The 13,888-nt window shown below is 52.3% G+C and overlaps 1 protein-coding gene across 2 annotated transcripts in view; it reads left to right on the top strand.

Moving 5' to 3' along the window:
* The window catches only part of SAMD4A (sterile alpha motif domain containing 4A), a gene marked incomplete at both ends in the record, with an annotated part of 64,014 nt that extends 55,280 nt beyond the window's left edge, over window positions 1-8,734 (top strand). For both annotated transcript variants that reach the window (XM_079537155.1, XM_079537154.1), the window contains 9 exons: window positions 134-243; window positions 834-920; window positions 2,214-2,508; window positions 3,120-3,205; window positions 3,854-3,972; window positions 5,098-5,299; window positions 5,644-5,770; window positions 6,804-6,887; window positions 8,706-8,734. In XM_079537155.1, the coding sequence (XP_079393281.1) occupies window positions 134-243; window positions 834-920; window positions 2,214-2,508; window positions 3,120-3,205; window positions 3,854-3,972; window positions 5,098-5,299; window positions 5,644-5,770; window positions 6,804-6,887; window positions 8,706-8,734 (1,139 nt within the window). The remainder of the gene's footprint in view (window positions 1-133; window positions 244-833; window positions 921-2,213; window positions 2,509-3,119; window positions 3,206-3,853; window positions 3,973-5,097; window positions 5,300-5,643; window positions 5,771-6,803; window positions 6,888-8,705) is intronic.
* Between the last annotated feature and the right edge of the window lie 5,154 nt (window positions 8,735-13,888).

The raw sequence follows: 13,888 nt of genomic DNA, 5'->3' as shown, positions 1-13,888 counted from the left end.
TGGCACATGGGGAAAGCAGCCCTTAAAAAACCCCTCTGTTGCCTCCTCAGTTGACCCAGCTGTTGATAACACGTGTCGTTAAGCAGCATCGTAACTAACGGGGAGCTCTTGTCCCATTGCCCTTGTGCTGCAGATGTTCCAGCCTGGCTGAAGAGTCTCCGGCTGCACAAGTACGCCGCGCTCTTCTCACAGATGACGTACGAGGAGATGATGGCCCTCACTGAATGCCAGCTCGAGGCACAAGTAGGTCTGCAGGGCACAAGGCTGTCAGCCCCAGCGCGTCCCACTGGCAACGGGATGCCTGGATGCGTCTTGTGCCCTCGTGGCTGGTTGGAGAGCAAACAGCCAAAGGAGCATGGAGCGTTGGGAGAGTGAAAAAACTCAGTGTACTTTGAGAAGGCCACATCCCTGATTTCTTACTGGAATTCCCATCTTCTTCGAAGTTGCTGGGAGCTGTGCTTGGGGTTTGGTCATGTTGGGATTTGGGCGTTTTTGGGGCACAGGCTTCAGGCCGTAGCTCCCAAAAGTCAGTGGGACTTTGGTGGCTGATTTCTGAGTAAACCTTTGAGAACGTCCCCTGTCTCAGCTTATATCTGTGTTAGCCTTGGTGTAAAAAAATCCAGGCAACACCTTTGCTTTCACTCTTTGAGATATACCAGGGTAGGGATGGGTTAGCTAGAAATCTGCATCTCCAGCAACTTCCTGGCTGGTTTTCTATGCAGACCAGAAACTGGATTAATTTATAGCATTTATCCATTTCAGAGGGAAGGGCTTTGGGTTGCTCAGGCCATCCCATGGAAATGGTAATGCCAGGCTGTGTGCTGTTTTTGCAGAACGTTACCAAAGGCGCAAGACACAAAATAGTCATCAGCATCCAAAAGCTAAAAGAAAGACAAAACCTGCTCAAATCATTAGAAAGGGTAAGTAATGACAACAGCTTTTATGTTTCCTGTTTTCCCCCACAGACCCAGTGGGAGCAGCTCGCCTGACCTTTTGCTATTTGTTATTGGGATATTGTATTATATTTAATTGCACCATCCTCCAACAGCAACCAGCACAGCCTCCCACTAGGGGCCTTTAAATACCTCTGTGGTGTGTTGCTATTTATTGGTGTTTTCCTTAGCTCACTGCTTTGCTATTTATTTATAATACAGGATTGTACTTGGAGTATTGCAGGAGCTAATTAAGTCATATTTACTGCCATACATTAATAATTACTATTAAATCCAAGAGGCAGCCCACTGGATTGAGCTCACCTCTGCAATGTGTTTTCCAGCCTCTACTCCCTCCTCTCCACGTAGGTTTTGGGATATGGCATTGACCACAAGCCCAGCCCAACCAGTTATGTATGCTGCAAAATACAAGGAGGGAAGTGCCAGGGGCTGCTTTGCTTAGAATCATAGACTCATAGCAGAGAATAGCTTGGGTTGGGAAGGACTTCACGTCCAGCTTTTTGTCCACCAGGACCCTCCAGTCCTCAGCAGAGCAGCTCTCAGTCAATTCTCCTCCTGGTCTGTACACATGCCTGGGATTGCCCCGACCCAAATGAGCACTTCGGCCTCATTCAACCTCATGAGGTTCATGTGGGCCCACTTCTCGAGCCTGTCCAGCTCCCTCTGGATGGCACTCACACGCTGGGTGTGGGCTGGGGGATCTCCCTGTACCACACTGTGCTGGAACTCAGTGCTGCTGCACTTGGGAAGAGACATCTCTGGTTTTCCAGGCTTCCTATCCAAATAGTTTTCTTTTCTTTTTTTTTTTTCATCCTGAGGTTAAGCAAGAGCATGCGTGTGTGATGGATTTTTTGGGGCATTGTCTTGCTGCTGAAGATTGCTGCTTTCTTGGAAAGAGGCTGCTCCACCCTCTCTGCCGGTTAGCAGAGCAGCAGATTTCCCCAGAAAGTATTGCCCAACAGCCTGACGTCGTGCATCCCTGTATCTCCAGGCTGAATTTTTTTTGCTGCAGGGATTTCAGTTCAACTGCAGACTGCACAGAGCTGTGCGTGTCCCATCTCCCGTCCCTGGAGGCACCCAAGGCCACGGATGGGGTTTCAGGCATCCTGATCTGATGGGAGGTGCCTCTGCCCATGGCACGGAGTGGGACTGGATGGGCTTTAAGGTCTCTTCCAACTCAAACCAACTCAGTGGTGCTGGTCTGGTTTGTAAGCGGTGCCCTTTCTTCACCACAAATCCTCCCTTGCCTTGAACCCACAGGACATCCTGGAAGGTGGCAACCTGCGTGTCCCGCTGCAGGAACTACACCAAATGATCCTCACCCCCATCAAAGCCTACTCTTCCCAAATCTCCAGCCCGGAGGAGCACAGCCGGGACACGGACTCACATCATCCCCCCTCCCTGCTGGGCTCAGACAGCCAGGGCTCCGATGGCAAGGACTCTGCAGCGGGGGGCATGCAGCAGCATCACCTGCCGGGCTGTGAGGGCGAGTCGGGGGGAGGCCCTTTGCCTGAAGGTGACCTGCCTGGACAGTTCACAAGGGTGATGGGGAAAGGTGAGCGAGGTTTTGTGAGTGTCCCACACAGGCCAGCTGGGTCTAAGCCCCTTTTTAAACTGCGGGTTAGATGCAGGACATTCAAACATGTAGGTGCTGTTCCATGCGGGGTGTAGGGTTTGCATTGGGATTAATGTGCCAGGGGGTGGATGGAAGAAGTGCGAGGTGGAGAGCAGCATCGTGTGCCATACACAGGGCTGCTGCAGTGGGTATTTTAGACACGTCCTGCTTCCCCTGCACGGTATCTGAGGTGTTCATGCTGGCTGCATCCAGCAGGCGTGCACAGAAGACCAAGAAGAGAAGGAAACTTTCTGAGGTGCATTGGGAAACAGCAGCTCTGTTAAAAACCTGCTGTCATCTGCTGCCTTTCACATGTTGTAATGGGGAGATGGGAAGGGGGCAGGTCCTGTGCTCCTGGCTTGCTTGGGTCTAATTCTGGGGACTCATCTGAATGGACACCAGTGTAACTGAGAACAAAATCTGACCCTAAATATAGGACAGGAATTAGGGACGTGCTTTTTTTCTCATTGATACAAGGGAAGGGGGGATCCAGGGACCTGATCCCAGCTCAACACTACGTTCCCTCTGATTTTCCCTTCTCTTTCTTGCAGTGTGCACACAACTTTTAGTTTCCCGACCAGATGAAGAGAATATAAGCTCCTATTTACAGCTTATAGACAAATGTCTAATACACGAGGTGAGTTGTGACAAATCTTGTTGTTGTTTCCAAAGTATTTGTTTATGTAAACGCTCTGGTTTCTAACACAAATATTTTGGGGGAGTATTAATAGTAATTATGGGGCCAGTAGGGTGCACAGAAACACTGCTCCCCCAGTGCTTACATGGTGGCATGGATGTGGAGCTGGGAAGTGCCTCGTGCCAGCCTGGCCCTACTAAGCTCCAAGCTGTGCATGCAGCTTAAATAAAAGACAAGCTGATTTGTGAGCATCCAAGGAGTGTTCCCACTGAGCTGATACCCCCGGGGACCCCTGGAAATGGTGCAAGAGGTACAGCTGTGTCCTGGCAGGGATAGGGAAATCTCTGGGTGTTGTTTTTTTTTATATCATAGAATCATAGAATATCCCAAATTGGAAGGGAATCATAAGGATCTTTGAGTCCAATTCCTGGCTCCACACAGGACCACCCAAAAATCAGACCATATGTCTGAAAGTAGCGTCCAGATGCTTCTTGAACTGGCAGCTCAGGGCTGTGACCACAGCTATGGGATCGTGCCACTGCCTGCTGCTTTCTGTGCATGCACATACACAGCCCTACTCATTCCATCCAGAAAAATACTCATGTGTTTCTTATTTTTCTCTCTTTTTTTTTTTTTTGGGGTGGACAGGCGTTTACAGAGATACAGAAGAAACGGCTGTTGTCATGGAAACAGCAGGTGCAAAAACTCTTTAGGTCTTTCCCTCGGAAATCCCTCCTGGAGCTGTCAGGCTATCGGCAGCAGCGGAGGTACGCGGGCACTGGGGAGGATGGAGGGGTGGCAAACAGTCCTGCAGCTCCATTTTGAATGGGGATGCTCATGCTGCTGCCTGATGCTACCCCACAGCCTGGCCCTGATCCCAGGCATCTAGCGGATTAAATCCATCCAGAAGCAGGAGGGCAGCGCGTTTGCACCCATTTCACAGATGGGAAGCTCAGCCAGCGAGGAGCTGAGCAAGCAGAGGGCATCCCTGTGCCACTTCTCACCCTGCCTACTTCCCTCCTGCCTTCTGCTCATTAGATCAGGGCTGGAGTTCCACCAAAAAGCCATCAGAAAGCTGGCAGATAGGTTGGAAGCCCGCTGTTAGGGAGCACGGTGCTATGAACACATTGTTTACTCATCCACGGTGATGCTGGGGTTTGGGTGATCCTAGCATGCAGTTGGGTTGTTTCAAGAACAAGGCTATTTTTAGACCAGTTTGAACAATAATGTCAGCCTTTTGCTTCGTTCCACTAAATACGTGTGATTGCAATCAGCACTGCTTGCTGCCAGAGCAAGAGGGGGTGGTGGGCAGAGGGGACGTGGCACTGCCTTGCACTTTGCATTTCATAGAGGCCTGTCAGGGTTATAGAGTGGCTTGGAAGGAGCCTTAAAGGACACTTGGTTCCAACCCTACCACAGCCAGGGCCATGGCCTCAATGTCTGCCCCCATTAATTCCATTTGTGACCATCTGATCTTGGGTCTGGGCCATTCTGCTGCAGACCTGGGGTTGTGATGTTAGAGCAGGTCCCACCACCTGGCTGCCTTTCACTCAGTCTGTCCCACGTGGCTCAGAAAGCCATTATGACCAAATCTTACCAAACTGGGGCACTGTCAGAGAGGGCTTTGTTCGTAAAAACAAACCTCGCGGAAGAGAAGGTTCCAACAGCGTGAGCTGAGCCTCTATCAGAGATTAAGGTAAGGAATCCAAATGGGAGAGACTTCTTTTGTGCCCCAGCTGCAAGATGAGTTTAAACCAAACCCCAAGAAAACAGACAGCATGGACCCATGGTCGGCGAGTGGGAGGGCACAGAGCCCCTGGACCTCATTGCAACCGTCACAAACCCACCTGGAGAGCACCTCCAGTCTCACCCCAGCATTTCTCTCTCTGCAGCCGAGGCTTTGGGCAGTCCAACTCCTTACCTACAGCCGGATCCGCCGGGGCAGGGCTGGGCAGACGAAACCCCCGCCAGTTCCAGATCCCCTCCCGCAACCTCCCCACTGCCCGCCTGGGGCTGCTGGGTCCCAGTGGGCTGCTGGGCACCCCACAGCGCAGCCCTGCCACCAGCCCTGCCATCCTCAAGCAAGGCAGACAGGTTGGTCTTGCTCGTGGCTTTGTGGGGAGCGACCCGTGGAGTAGGGAGGGCAGCTGGGTGCACAGAGGGGGAGAATTGAGCCCCCAGGGTACTTTGGTATTGATCCATAGATGTATATCACACCCGGGGGTGTGCATTAATAAATACCTGGCAGGAGGGTGGAGAGGCTCAGATGGGTGTGGATGAGAGCATCACTGTCCCGATGCACACCGTTTCCCTTCTTCCACTATTTCCCATCTCCCACCAGTTTCCATCTCCCCCCATTCCCCATCTCCCATCATCTCCCATCCAACGCCATCGTCTCCCACCAGTTCCCTCCTCACTCGGTTCTTTGCATCCTACAGAACCTCTGGTTTGCCAACCCTGGGGGCAGCAACAGCATGCCCAGCAGGAGCCACAGCTCAGTGCAGAGGACGCGCTCGCTGCCGGTGCACACCTCCCCGCAGACCATGCTGATGTTCCAGCAGCCAGGTAGGAAGCAAGCATTTCCCTTTTGCTTCTCCTCATCCCATGGTGTGGAAGTGGCCGTGCCAGCCGATAGCCAGTCTTGCTCTTATTTAGGACATCATGCCACCAGGATGCCTTTGGGATGGGTTGAAGCAGAGATACTGCTTGGCCCTACAAATGACACCGCAGCCGTGCCGTTGCCCTGCGTAACTTCCCTCTGGGGCAGTTCACTTCACGCTGTCGCTCTGTGGTCACTTTGTCACTTGCATGTGGCCTTGGTGTGGAAGAAGTGACTGGATGCCTCAAAGGAAATTCTTTTGTTAATGCCTATGAAGGTGAACGCTCCCATCTCTGCTTCCCTCCTGAACACCTGGATAATGTTCCCTAGGAACTCGAGGAGCTCCTGTAGGAGCATCCTCTGATTCAGTGGTTCCTGTGAAGTCCCCATCCTTCCCGTGGGGATGCTCGTCCCCATTCCTCTGGGCAGCCCTCCGTCACCCTTTGAGCATGGCTTTTCTTACTATGGCAATTCATACGGGGCATTACACCCCTGACAAACTGGGACCAAGCGTGGCCTCCCACGTGTGCTCTATTTAAAGCTGGCACTGTGTGTGACCTGCGGGCTGAAATGCTGCAGGGCTGGGGGTGCAGATCACTTACAGCCAGGGTATTTGGGGACAGGGCCGTAGAAAAGCCAAGGGACAGCAGCAGCACCTACAGCCCCCTGGCCCATCCATCTTGTGTTGCCACTCCAGCTCTCCCTGATTTATCGGATCGGAAATACGGGATTTGTAGGATAGGAAACAGAATGTAGGATTTACAGGATGGGAAATACATCGATAGGAAGTATAGGAGAAACGTGGTGATTTTTGGAAACTTCTCTTTACTGGGGTTATTGCACTGGAAAAAAGGAGTGTTAAGTGCAGTGAGAGTGCGCTGGGATGTGGGTGGGTGTTGGTTGGAGTGGGAGAAAACCAAGCAAGGGGAAGCCAAAGGGGTGTAGGTCAGGTCCCCAGCGTGTCCCCTGACCCAGCTCTTCTGTGCCTGTCTCTTGCAGAGTTCCAGGTGCCGGTGACTGAACCTGACATCAACAACAGGCTGGAGTCCCTGTGCCTGAGCATGACGGAGCACGCGCTCAGCGGTGAGCACTCCCTCCTCCTTGGGCTCTTCCAGCACGTCCAGGCGGCCTCAGCCAAGCCCCCCAGGGGCTGCCCCACGCCCCCCAAGGGCTGGGACCAGCTTTGGCTGTGAGAGATGAGACAGGGTGGGATGGTTGCTGCTCCCACGGAGAGGTCTCAGCCAGCTCTGTCGGGACAGAGGGGTAAAACTAAACGCAGGGATTGCGCCCGGCGCTGGCAAAGCCTGTGCTTTTAGCCACTAGTTAGCTTGCTAATCATCATTAGTGTTAGCTCACTAGTCTGCTGTTAATTAATGACAAAGCCACCCAAGCTCTCGAATGGTGCACAGGCTTCAGAGTGCTCTACCCCTCTGCCAGCCCAAGCCCTGCTTTGCTGGGGGACACGGGGACCCCCAGGGCTGCAGCCATCCCTTTGGGGTCGCGGTGATGCTGGCAGCCTGGGTGGGGACAAGGAGCAGGGAGGGAGGAGGAGGTCCAGGCTGCAAGCAGTGCAAGAGGGGAGCCCAGGGAGGCACCGGACACGCCGTGACGCAGCGGACCCGGATGGCGTGGGGACGCCAGGATGGGACGAGCCGAGCAGCCCGCGTCGCCCAGAGCCTCCTGAATACACGGCCCCAAAAACCACAGACTGTCGGATGGTGGAGGATGGGAACCCACGGGGAGGACAAGGCTCCCTGCAGCGATGGCACTGCCCAGGGACAGGGACGTGGGAGCGAGGACTGGACGTGGCAGCAGGGTGCTGGCCGTGGGCACAAGGACACTGCTGTCACCGACGCGTTCCTGCGGCGCGCGCCCAGGCGAGGCTTAGCTGTGTTGTTCCTGTGCAGGGTACTGCTCCTCCAAGTTATTTGTTTTTTCCAGGTCGTATTCCCCCCCCTTCCCTCCCCCCCCCAAGCCTCTCCAACCCGGCTGTGCTATAAATAGCTCTGCAGAAAAAATAATATTGAATAATAATAATAAACCTTTGGGGGAAAAAAATATCTAAGAGTAACAAACCTGTTTGTTTTCAAGTCTTAAATCCCGCCTGGCTGAGCAGAACAGGCAGTGCTGTGTTGGGGTGGGCACAAACCCTGCTGTGTGCTGCCCCTGCGTATCCCCTGAGTGTAATGCAGCTCATTCTGCATTGTGCAGAGCGTGGGGAGAGAGGGTAGCCCCGCTCTGCACCCCAGGGATTGGGATGGGGTTTGGAGGAGGGTTGGGGGTGTGCTGTGGTTCATGCAGGGGGGCATCTTGTGCTGGGGGGGGGGGTGGAAATAGGGTTGGGGTGCACTTTGTGCACTGTGGCAGCCTCCTTGTGCGCTGGTGGAGGTGGAGGGATGCTTGCACTGGGTCCTGTTGTGCAGCTTTGAGTTGGGTGGCACATCCTTGGCTGCAGGGCTGTGGGCTGGTCGCATCCCTGCTGTGCTGGGTTGAAAAGGCTGTGGGGCTTTTATCAATCGGTACTGCTGGGTTGGACGATCTGGAGAGGAGCAAGGCAGTACCCCAGGGCCGGCTCCATCCCCACGTGCTGGAATGGGGAGTCCCAAACTCATGGCCACATTGCCACCAAACTGTCAGGAACCCCCATCTGCTCCTGGAGAAGGGCACAGCGGGCCGTGGCAGGAGCAAAACCCCACTGAGGCCATGGTACCAAAGTGGGTTGCAAAGAGACTGTGGGAGGAGAGCGGTTATATCAGCCCCCAAAGACCCGATTGCCACCCTACGGGAGGATGAATGGGGGATTGCCCCGCTTCCATCCCACTTCAGGGGATGACCAGGGGCAGTCAGGAGCAGAGCAGTGTGACCCCAGGGCCGCCCCTAACTCTGCCTTCCCACTTGCAGACGGTGTCGACCGGACCTCCACCATCTAGAGGAGGACAGCCTGATGGCGGCGGTGCTGATGGGAGAAGAACTGCTGCAGGTCCAGCGGAGAGGTCCAGGCACGGGAGCCTCAGTGACAGCTTGCATCCTTTCTGTCTTTCTCTCTCTTCCTCTCTTTTCTCCTGTTTTAATTTGGTGAACGTGTAGATTGTCCTTGTGAACATACCATTAGACTTGGAATTTGTGTTGTCCTTTCTTACATCCGTGCTAAAAAAAGGAAAGGGGGGAGGGGGGGGGGGGGGGGGGAGAGGAGGGATGGCAAAGAAAGAAACAACGCTGAGAAAAACAAACAGCAAAAAAATGCCTGGGGTGGGTGGGGGGTGAGGCAGAAAAGTGCTGACTTTGTGGTTTCGCCATGGGCGGTGAATGTCACCTGTGTGTGACCAAAGCCCTGAAGGGAGGATTTGCCATAGGGGACCCCGCGGGTGCTGCCAGCTGGCCCGTCCTTGTCCTCATCCCATGGGGGCCGGGCTGTAGCCTATGCAAAAAAAAAAAGGCCCCTTGGGGATGGATGGAACCGGCGGCTGAATTGTAAAAACCAAAATCAAAAAAAAAGATAAAAAAAAAAGAAAAAGAAAAAAGCAGAAACAAACCTGCCTTTCTGTTTTGCAAAGAGCACCCGGCACAGAGACCCGTCTGTCGGTGCGGTGTTGCGGGGCGCCCGTCCTGCTGTTGGGTTGTGAAGGGCTGGGGATGTCGGTGAGGGGCGATGCAGTGAGTGATGGGTGTCCGTGTCTCTGTCTTGTGTGTGTGGTAGAAGAAAGGTGCTGCATCCTGGGTTTGCACATCTGCCCAGCCTGCCCAAACCATCACTGCATCATCACCACATTCATCGTGGCATCGCTGAATGGTTGGGTTGGAAGGGGTCGTAAAGACCTTCTGGTTCCACCCCTGCTGTGGGCTGGGTGCCCCCCAGCTCAGGCTGCCCAGGGCCCAACCATGGCCTGAGCACCTCCAGGGATGGGGCACCCACAGCTCTGGGCAGTGCCAGGGCCTCACCATCGTCTAAGTAAAGAATTTCCAACTAAAAGCCCATTAAAATGGGGTTTCCCCAGCCCTGCAATGGGGTAATCCTGACCCCAAGGTGAGAGGACGTTCTGGAAGAGCAGAACCAACCAAATGAGAGCGGGCACCAAAACTCAGCCCTGTTATGGGGCATAAAAAGCATCAGGAAGGGGACATGAATGATGCTCACCCCTAATGGACTTAGTGGAGGAAATGAGTAACACCTAAAGATGCTCAGAGCAAGAGGTGAATGGTCGTGGTGCCCCCTGGGTGGGTTTTGCTGTAAGCACTGCAGTCGGTCCCTACTAATAGAAGGGCATGTGAGCAATGGGATTCAGTCCCTGCTCATATATGAGGCTGTAGGGTTCCCAACATTGGCTCAACCCACAGCACCAATGGGCAGCTCCACTTGAGGTTTGACCAGCAGTGCTGCTTTTCCAGGGGCTGAGCAGGGCTGGTTGTGCAGCTCTCGGCAGATGCGCAAATCCATTGGCGATGCAGCATTTTTAAGTAGTTTCATATGCATCTATATATCTATATATATATATGTGTGTGTGTGTGTATATATATATAGATATATATATATAAAAAGAAGTGTCAAATGCAGTGTTTTACATTTGCTGTTCCTTGGTTTGCTGTTGACCGGAAGGCGTTGAGGCGATGTTTACGTGGGGGAGCGGAGAAGGGAGAAGCAAAGTGGGAGTGCTATGGGACAAGCAGGGCAGGGCGGCACGAGGAAAGCCCGAAATCCTATTTATTCCTTTGCTGAATATAGAAACAGAGGTTATCTGATTGTTGAGAGAGATTATTTTGGATATATTACATGTGAACGTGCTATGGCTGGTAACCATGATGATGTCTGTTATTAACAACCGCCGAATCATTCGGGTTCTTTGTGTTGGTTTATTTGTTTGTTGTTTTCTTTTTCTCAAAGCTTGTTTCCCATTGGCAGTGTATGGGTTAATGGCTCTTCCGTTGTGTTTGCTGTTGCTTGTTTTTATAAGTAAGGAAAAGCGGCTTCGGTTTCCATTTTGGAAGTCCCTCCTGGCTCTGTCGGAGCCCTGCGCTGAGTGCAGGTAACAGCAGAGCTCTGTTCAAAGAAACGGATCGAATCCTGGTATTTATAAGACACAACACATGCAAAAAAGAAAAAAAAAAGAAAAAAAAAAAAAAAAAAAAAGAAAAAAGAATTAAAAAAAAAAAAACCAACAAAAAGAGTTGCATGAATAAGGCTGTGAAGTCAGATATTTAGTAATAACGCGGCAGTGCCTTTCTTTTTTGTATCCACCCATTTCCCTCTCATCCCCCCCCACCACGTGCAACTGTTCCCTACGCCCGCGGCCCCGGCAGCTCCTGGTGCTGCTGCCCCACAGCCTGCACCCACAGCCCCGCTGGGGCAGCCCTATGGGGCCGCGACGCTGAGGATAACCCCATTTCTTTTGAGGTGTCGCCGTCCCGCTGGGGATGAGCCCTTAGCCGAGCCAGGAGAGGGGCAACCCAAGGCTTCTCAGCTCATCGTAAGCCTGGCGTTGGGGAGGGGCTCATCCTGGTGACCCCAGCACGCTGTGATCCCGCATCGCAGGCTCCGGTCAGCACTCGGCGTTGAGGAATTTGTGGTGTCACCTTCCTCGGTGGGTGGGTTTTTTTTTGGATGTGCCTGATGGAAAGTAGGTCCTGCAGACGTCGCATTTTGCACACGCAGCTCCGAGAACACTAAAGTTGATTTTATACGAGTCATCGAGAGTTTGCAAAAGTGAGTTTTATTTTTTGTATTCCTTTATCTTTACTTAAAGGTGAATGTGTATTCCTCTGGGAGGAATAGGAAGAAAATAAGAAAAAAAAAAAAAGAAGAAAAAAAAAAAACAAAAAAAAAAAAAAAAGAGGAAAAAAAAAAAAAACAACAACCAACCAAACCCAACCAGGAATGTTAATAATGTTAAACAGAATACTTCCTCCCTTATTAATATATAACCCTCTGTATTTATGCCTATTGTAAGCTGACTTCCAAGAGCTTTGACCTCTCTTCTGTTGCATGCCGTTCCCGGGCAGCCCTTTATTGTACATGCATGCCTTTAGTCCTGTTTTTTCTGTACAAAATTAGTGCACAAAGAAATATTTTTGCCTAGTTCATGTTGCCAAGCAATGCCTATTTTTTAAATTTTGTCATATATGGAAATAGCATGTTTGTTACATGTAAAAGCTTCCCGATATACAGAAATACTAATGTTTGGAGATGCTGGTCTTTGCAAGTGTACAGTTTTCAAATGTTGTTACCAGTGAAACACCCTCGTGATTTCAACTTGCTCCAATGTATTTATTACTCATTTGCTCCCATGTAACTAGGAGTCATGGCTATATTTCATATCGACGTTATATTGAAAGTGAAGGGAGATGATTAATACAAGGTTTTGTAACACCGCGGTGTGCCGCCTCTTCATTTTGCTCTCTTCAAGGCAGGATGGCTGAGAGCCAAAAGGGAAGCACCGAGGCGATGGCGGGCTGAGGGATGGGAGGGAAGAGCGCTCAGCTCCCCAGGATGGTTGTACTTTCCTTCCATCGGTCCCACTGTAGTTGGGTAGATACAAATCGGCCTTCCCTGCGCATCTGTCCCACAGGGACATGGGCAGTGTGGATACCAGGGCCACAACTCCTGTTTTTTTCCGTATTTTCTCAGCTTTCTTGGCTTCTGCAAGATGCCAACAGCTGCGCTCTGGGCAGCACCAAGGGAGGGAAGAAACCACAGCTCTTGTTTTAGCACTAGGCTGAAGAGGCGCAGCTCAGAGCAGATGGTCCCACCCAAGCCATGGTGGCTGCTCAGGGCCTTCCTTGTCTGCTTGGGTTTGGGACAGTCCAATGCACGACCTTTTCCAGAGTTAGACAGCCCTTACAGTGAAAAAAAAATAAAGCAATTCCTGGCATTGAAATGGAATTTCCTTGACTTCAGCTTGTGGCCATTGCCTCTCGTAGCTCTGAGCTTTTTATCCCCATCGTTGGATATTTACACACAGCACTGAGCTCCTCCTGGGCTTCAACTTCTCAAGGCCCAGCAACCCCAGAACTCCCAGCTCCTTCTGCTTGCCAGGCCATTGGCCCCAGTATTTCCATAGGGCCTTGCTGTGGCCCTGCTGAGCAGCATGACGTTCCTTTTGCCCATCCCAACAACCCGGTGAAGTCCCTGAGGATGGCAGCGCACCATCCCTGGTGGTGGAGATGTGGCACTGAGGGACACGGGCAGTGGACAAGGTGGGGGTTAAGGTTGGGCTTGGGGATCTTGGAGGTCTTTTCTAAGCTGAACGACGCCATGAATCCCCCTGGTGAATCCATGCTGACTGCTCCCCATGACTACATGTCCTTCAGGAGCCTGGAGGTGGTGCCAGGATCGGCTCCCCCAACACCTTCAGGCTTTCTGAAGGAGTCACCTTTGCTCTCTTCCCATCCTCAGAAACATCCCTGATTACCACAGCCGCCCCAGGACTGCCGAGAGCGGCCTCACAATGGCTCCTGAGTGCATCCCACCAGCCCCCATGGGACATCCCTGTCCCTCATCAGCTCCAACTCCAGCTGAGCTGTGGCTTCAATGGCAGACGACAGCATTGAGCGCAACCTCAGTGAAGCTCCTGCTATTTCAAGCTGCTCCTGGGCAGTGCAGGAAGGGCCAGCCCTGGAGGGAAGGACTCATTGCATTGCTCTATCCCACCCAAATTACCCTGCCCAGAGCTTGGGCTGGCTGCACACAGGGCACCAACCGCACTTCATTGTGCTAAGAAAAGCATTACCTAAAACCCAGCGAGATGCTTTTTCCTTCCATAAACAGTTTGACTTTCCACATACGCGCGTCTGCGCTCTGGATTTCAAAGCATGTGTTTGTTGTGCTACTACCGAATGAAAAGGGAAAGAAAAAGAAGGGGGAAAAAAAAAAAAAAGCCCTCGGATGGAAAATTGGAGCTGGAAGGGCTGAAAGGGCTCCAGGGGAAGTCTGCAGCAGCCGCGCGGTTAGGAAACGTCTGCAGGTCCTGCTGTTGGGCTCGCTGGAAAGAGGCTTAAAAAAGGAAAAGCAAAGAACTATTTCCATGCTGCTGGGAGATGGTGACGTGGATCAGCCCCCAGCAGCTGAGGATCTGGGGTTGTGCCATGCTCCA

Source organism: Tetrao urogallus (genome assembly GCF_951394365.1).
Source record: "Tetrao urogallus genome assembly, chromosome: 6".
Classification (NCBI taxonomy): domain Eukaryota; kingdom Metazoa; phylum Chordata; class Aves; order Galliformes; family Phasianidae; genus Tetrao; species Tetrao urogallus.
The sequence above is the reverse complement of the archived record's forward strand: the minus strand, read 5'-3'. Positions and strand labels throughout refer to the sequence as shown.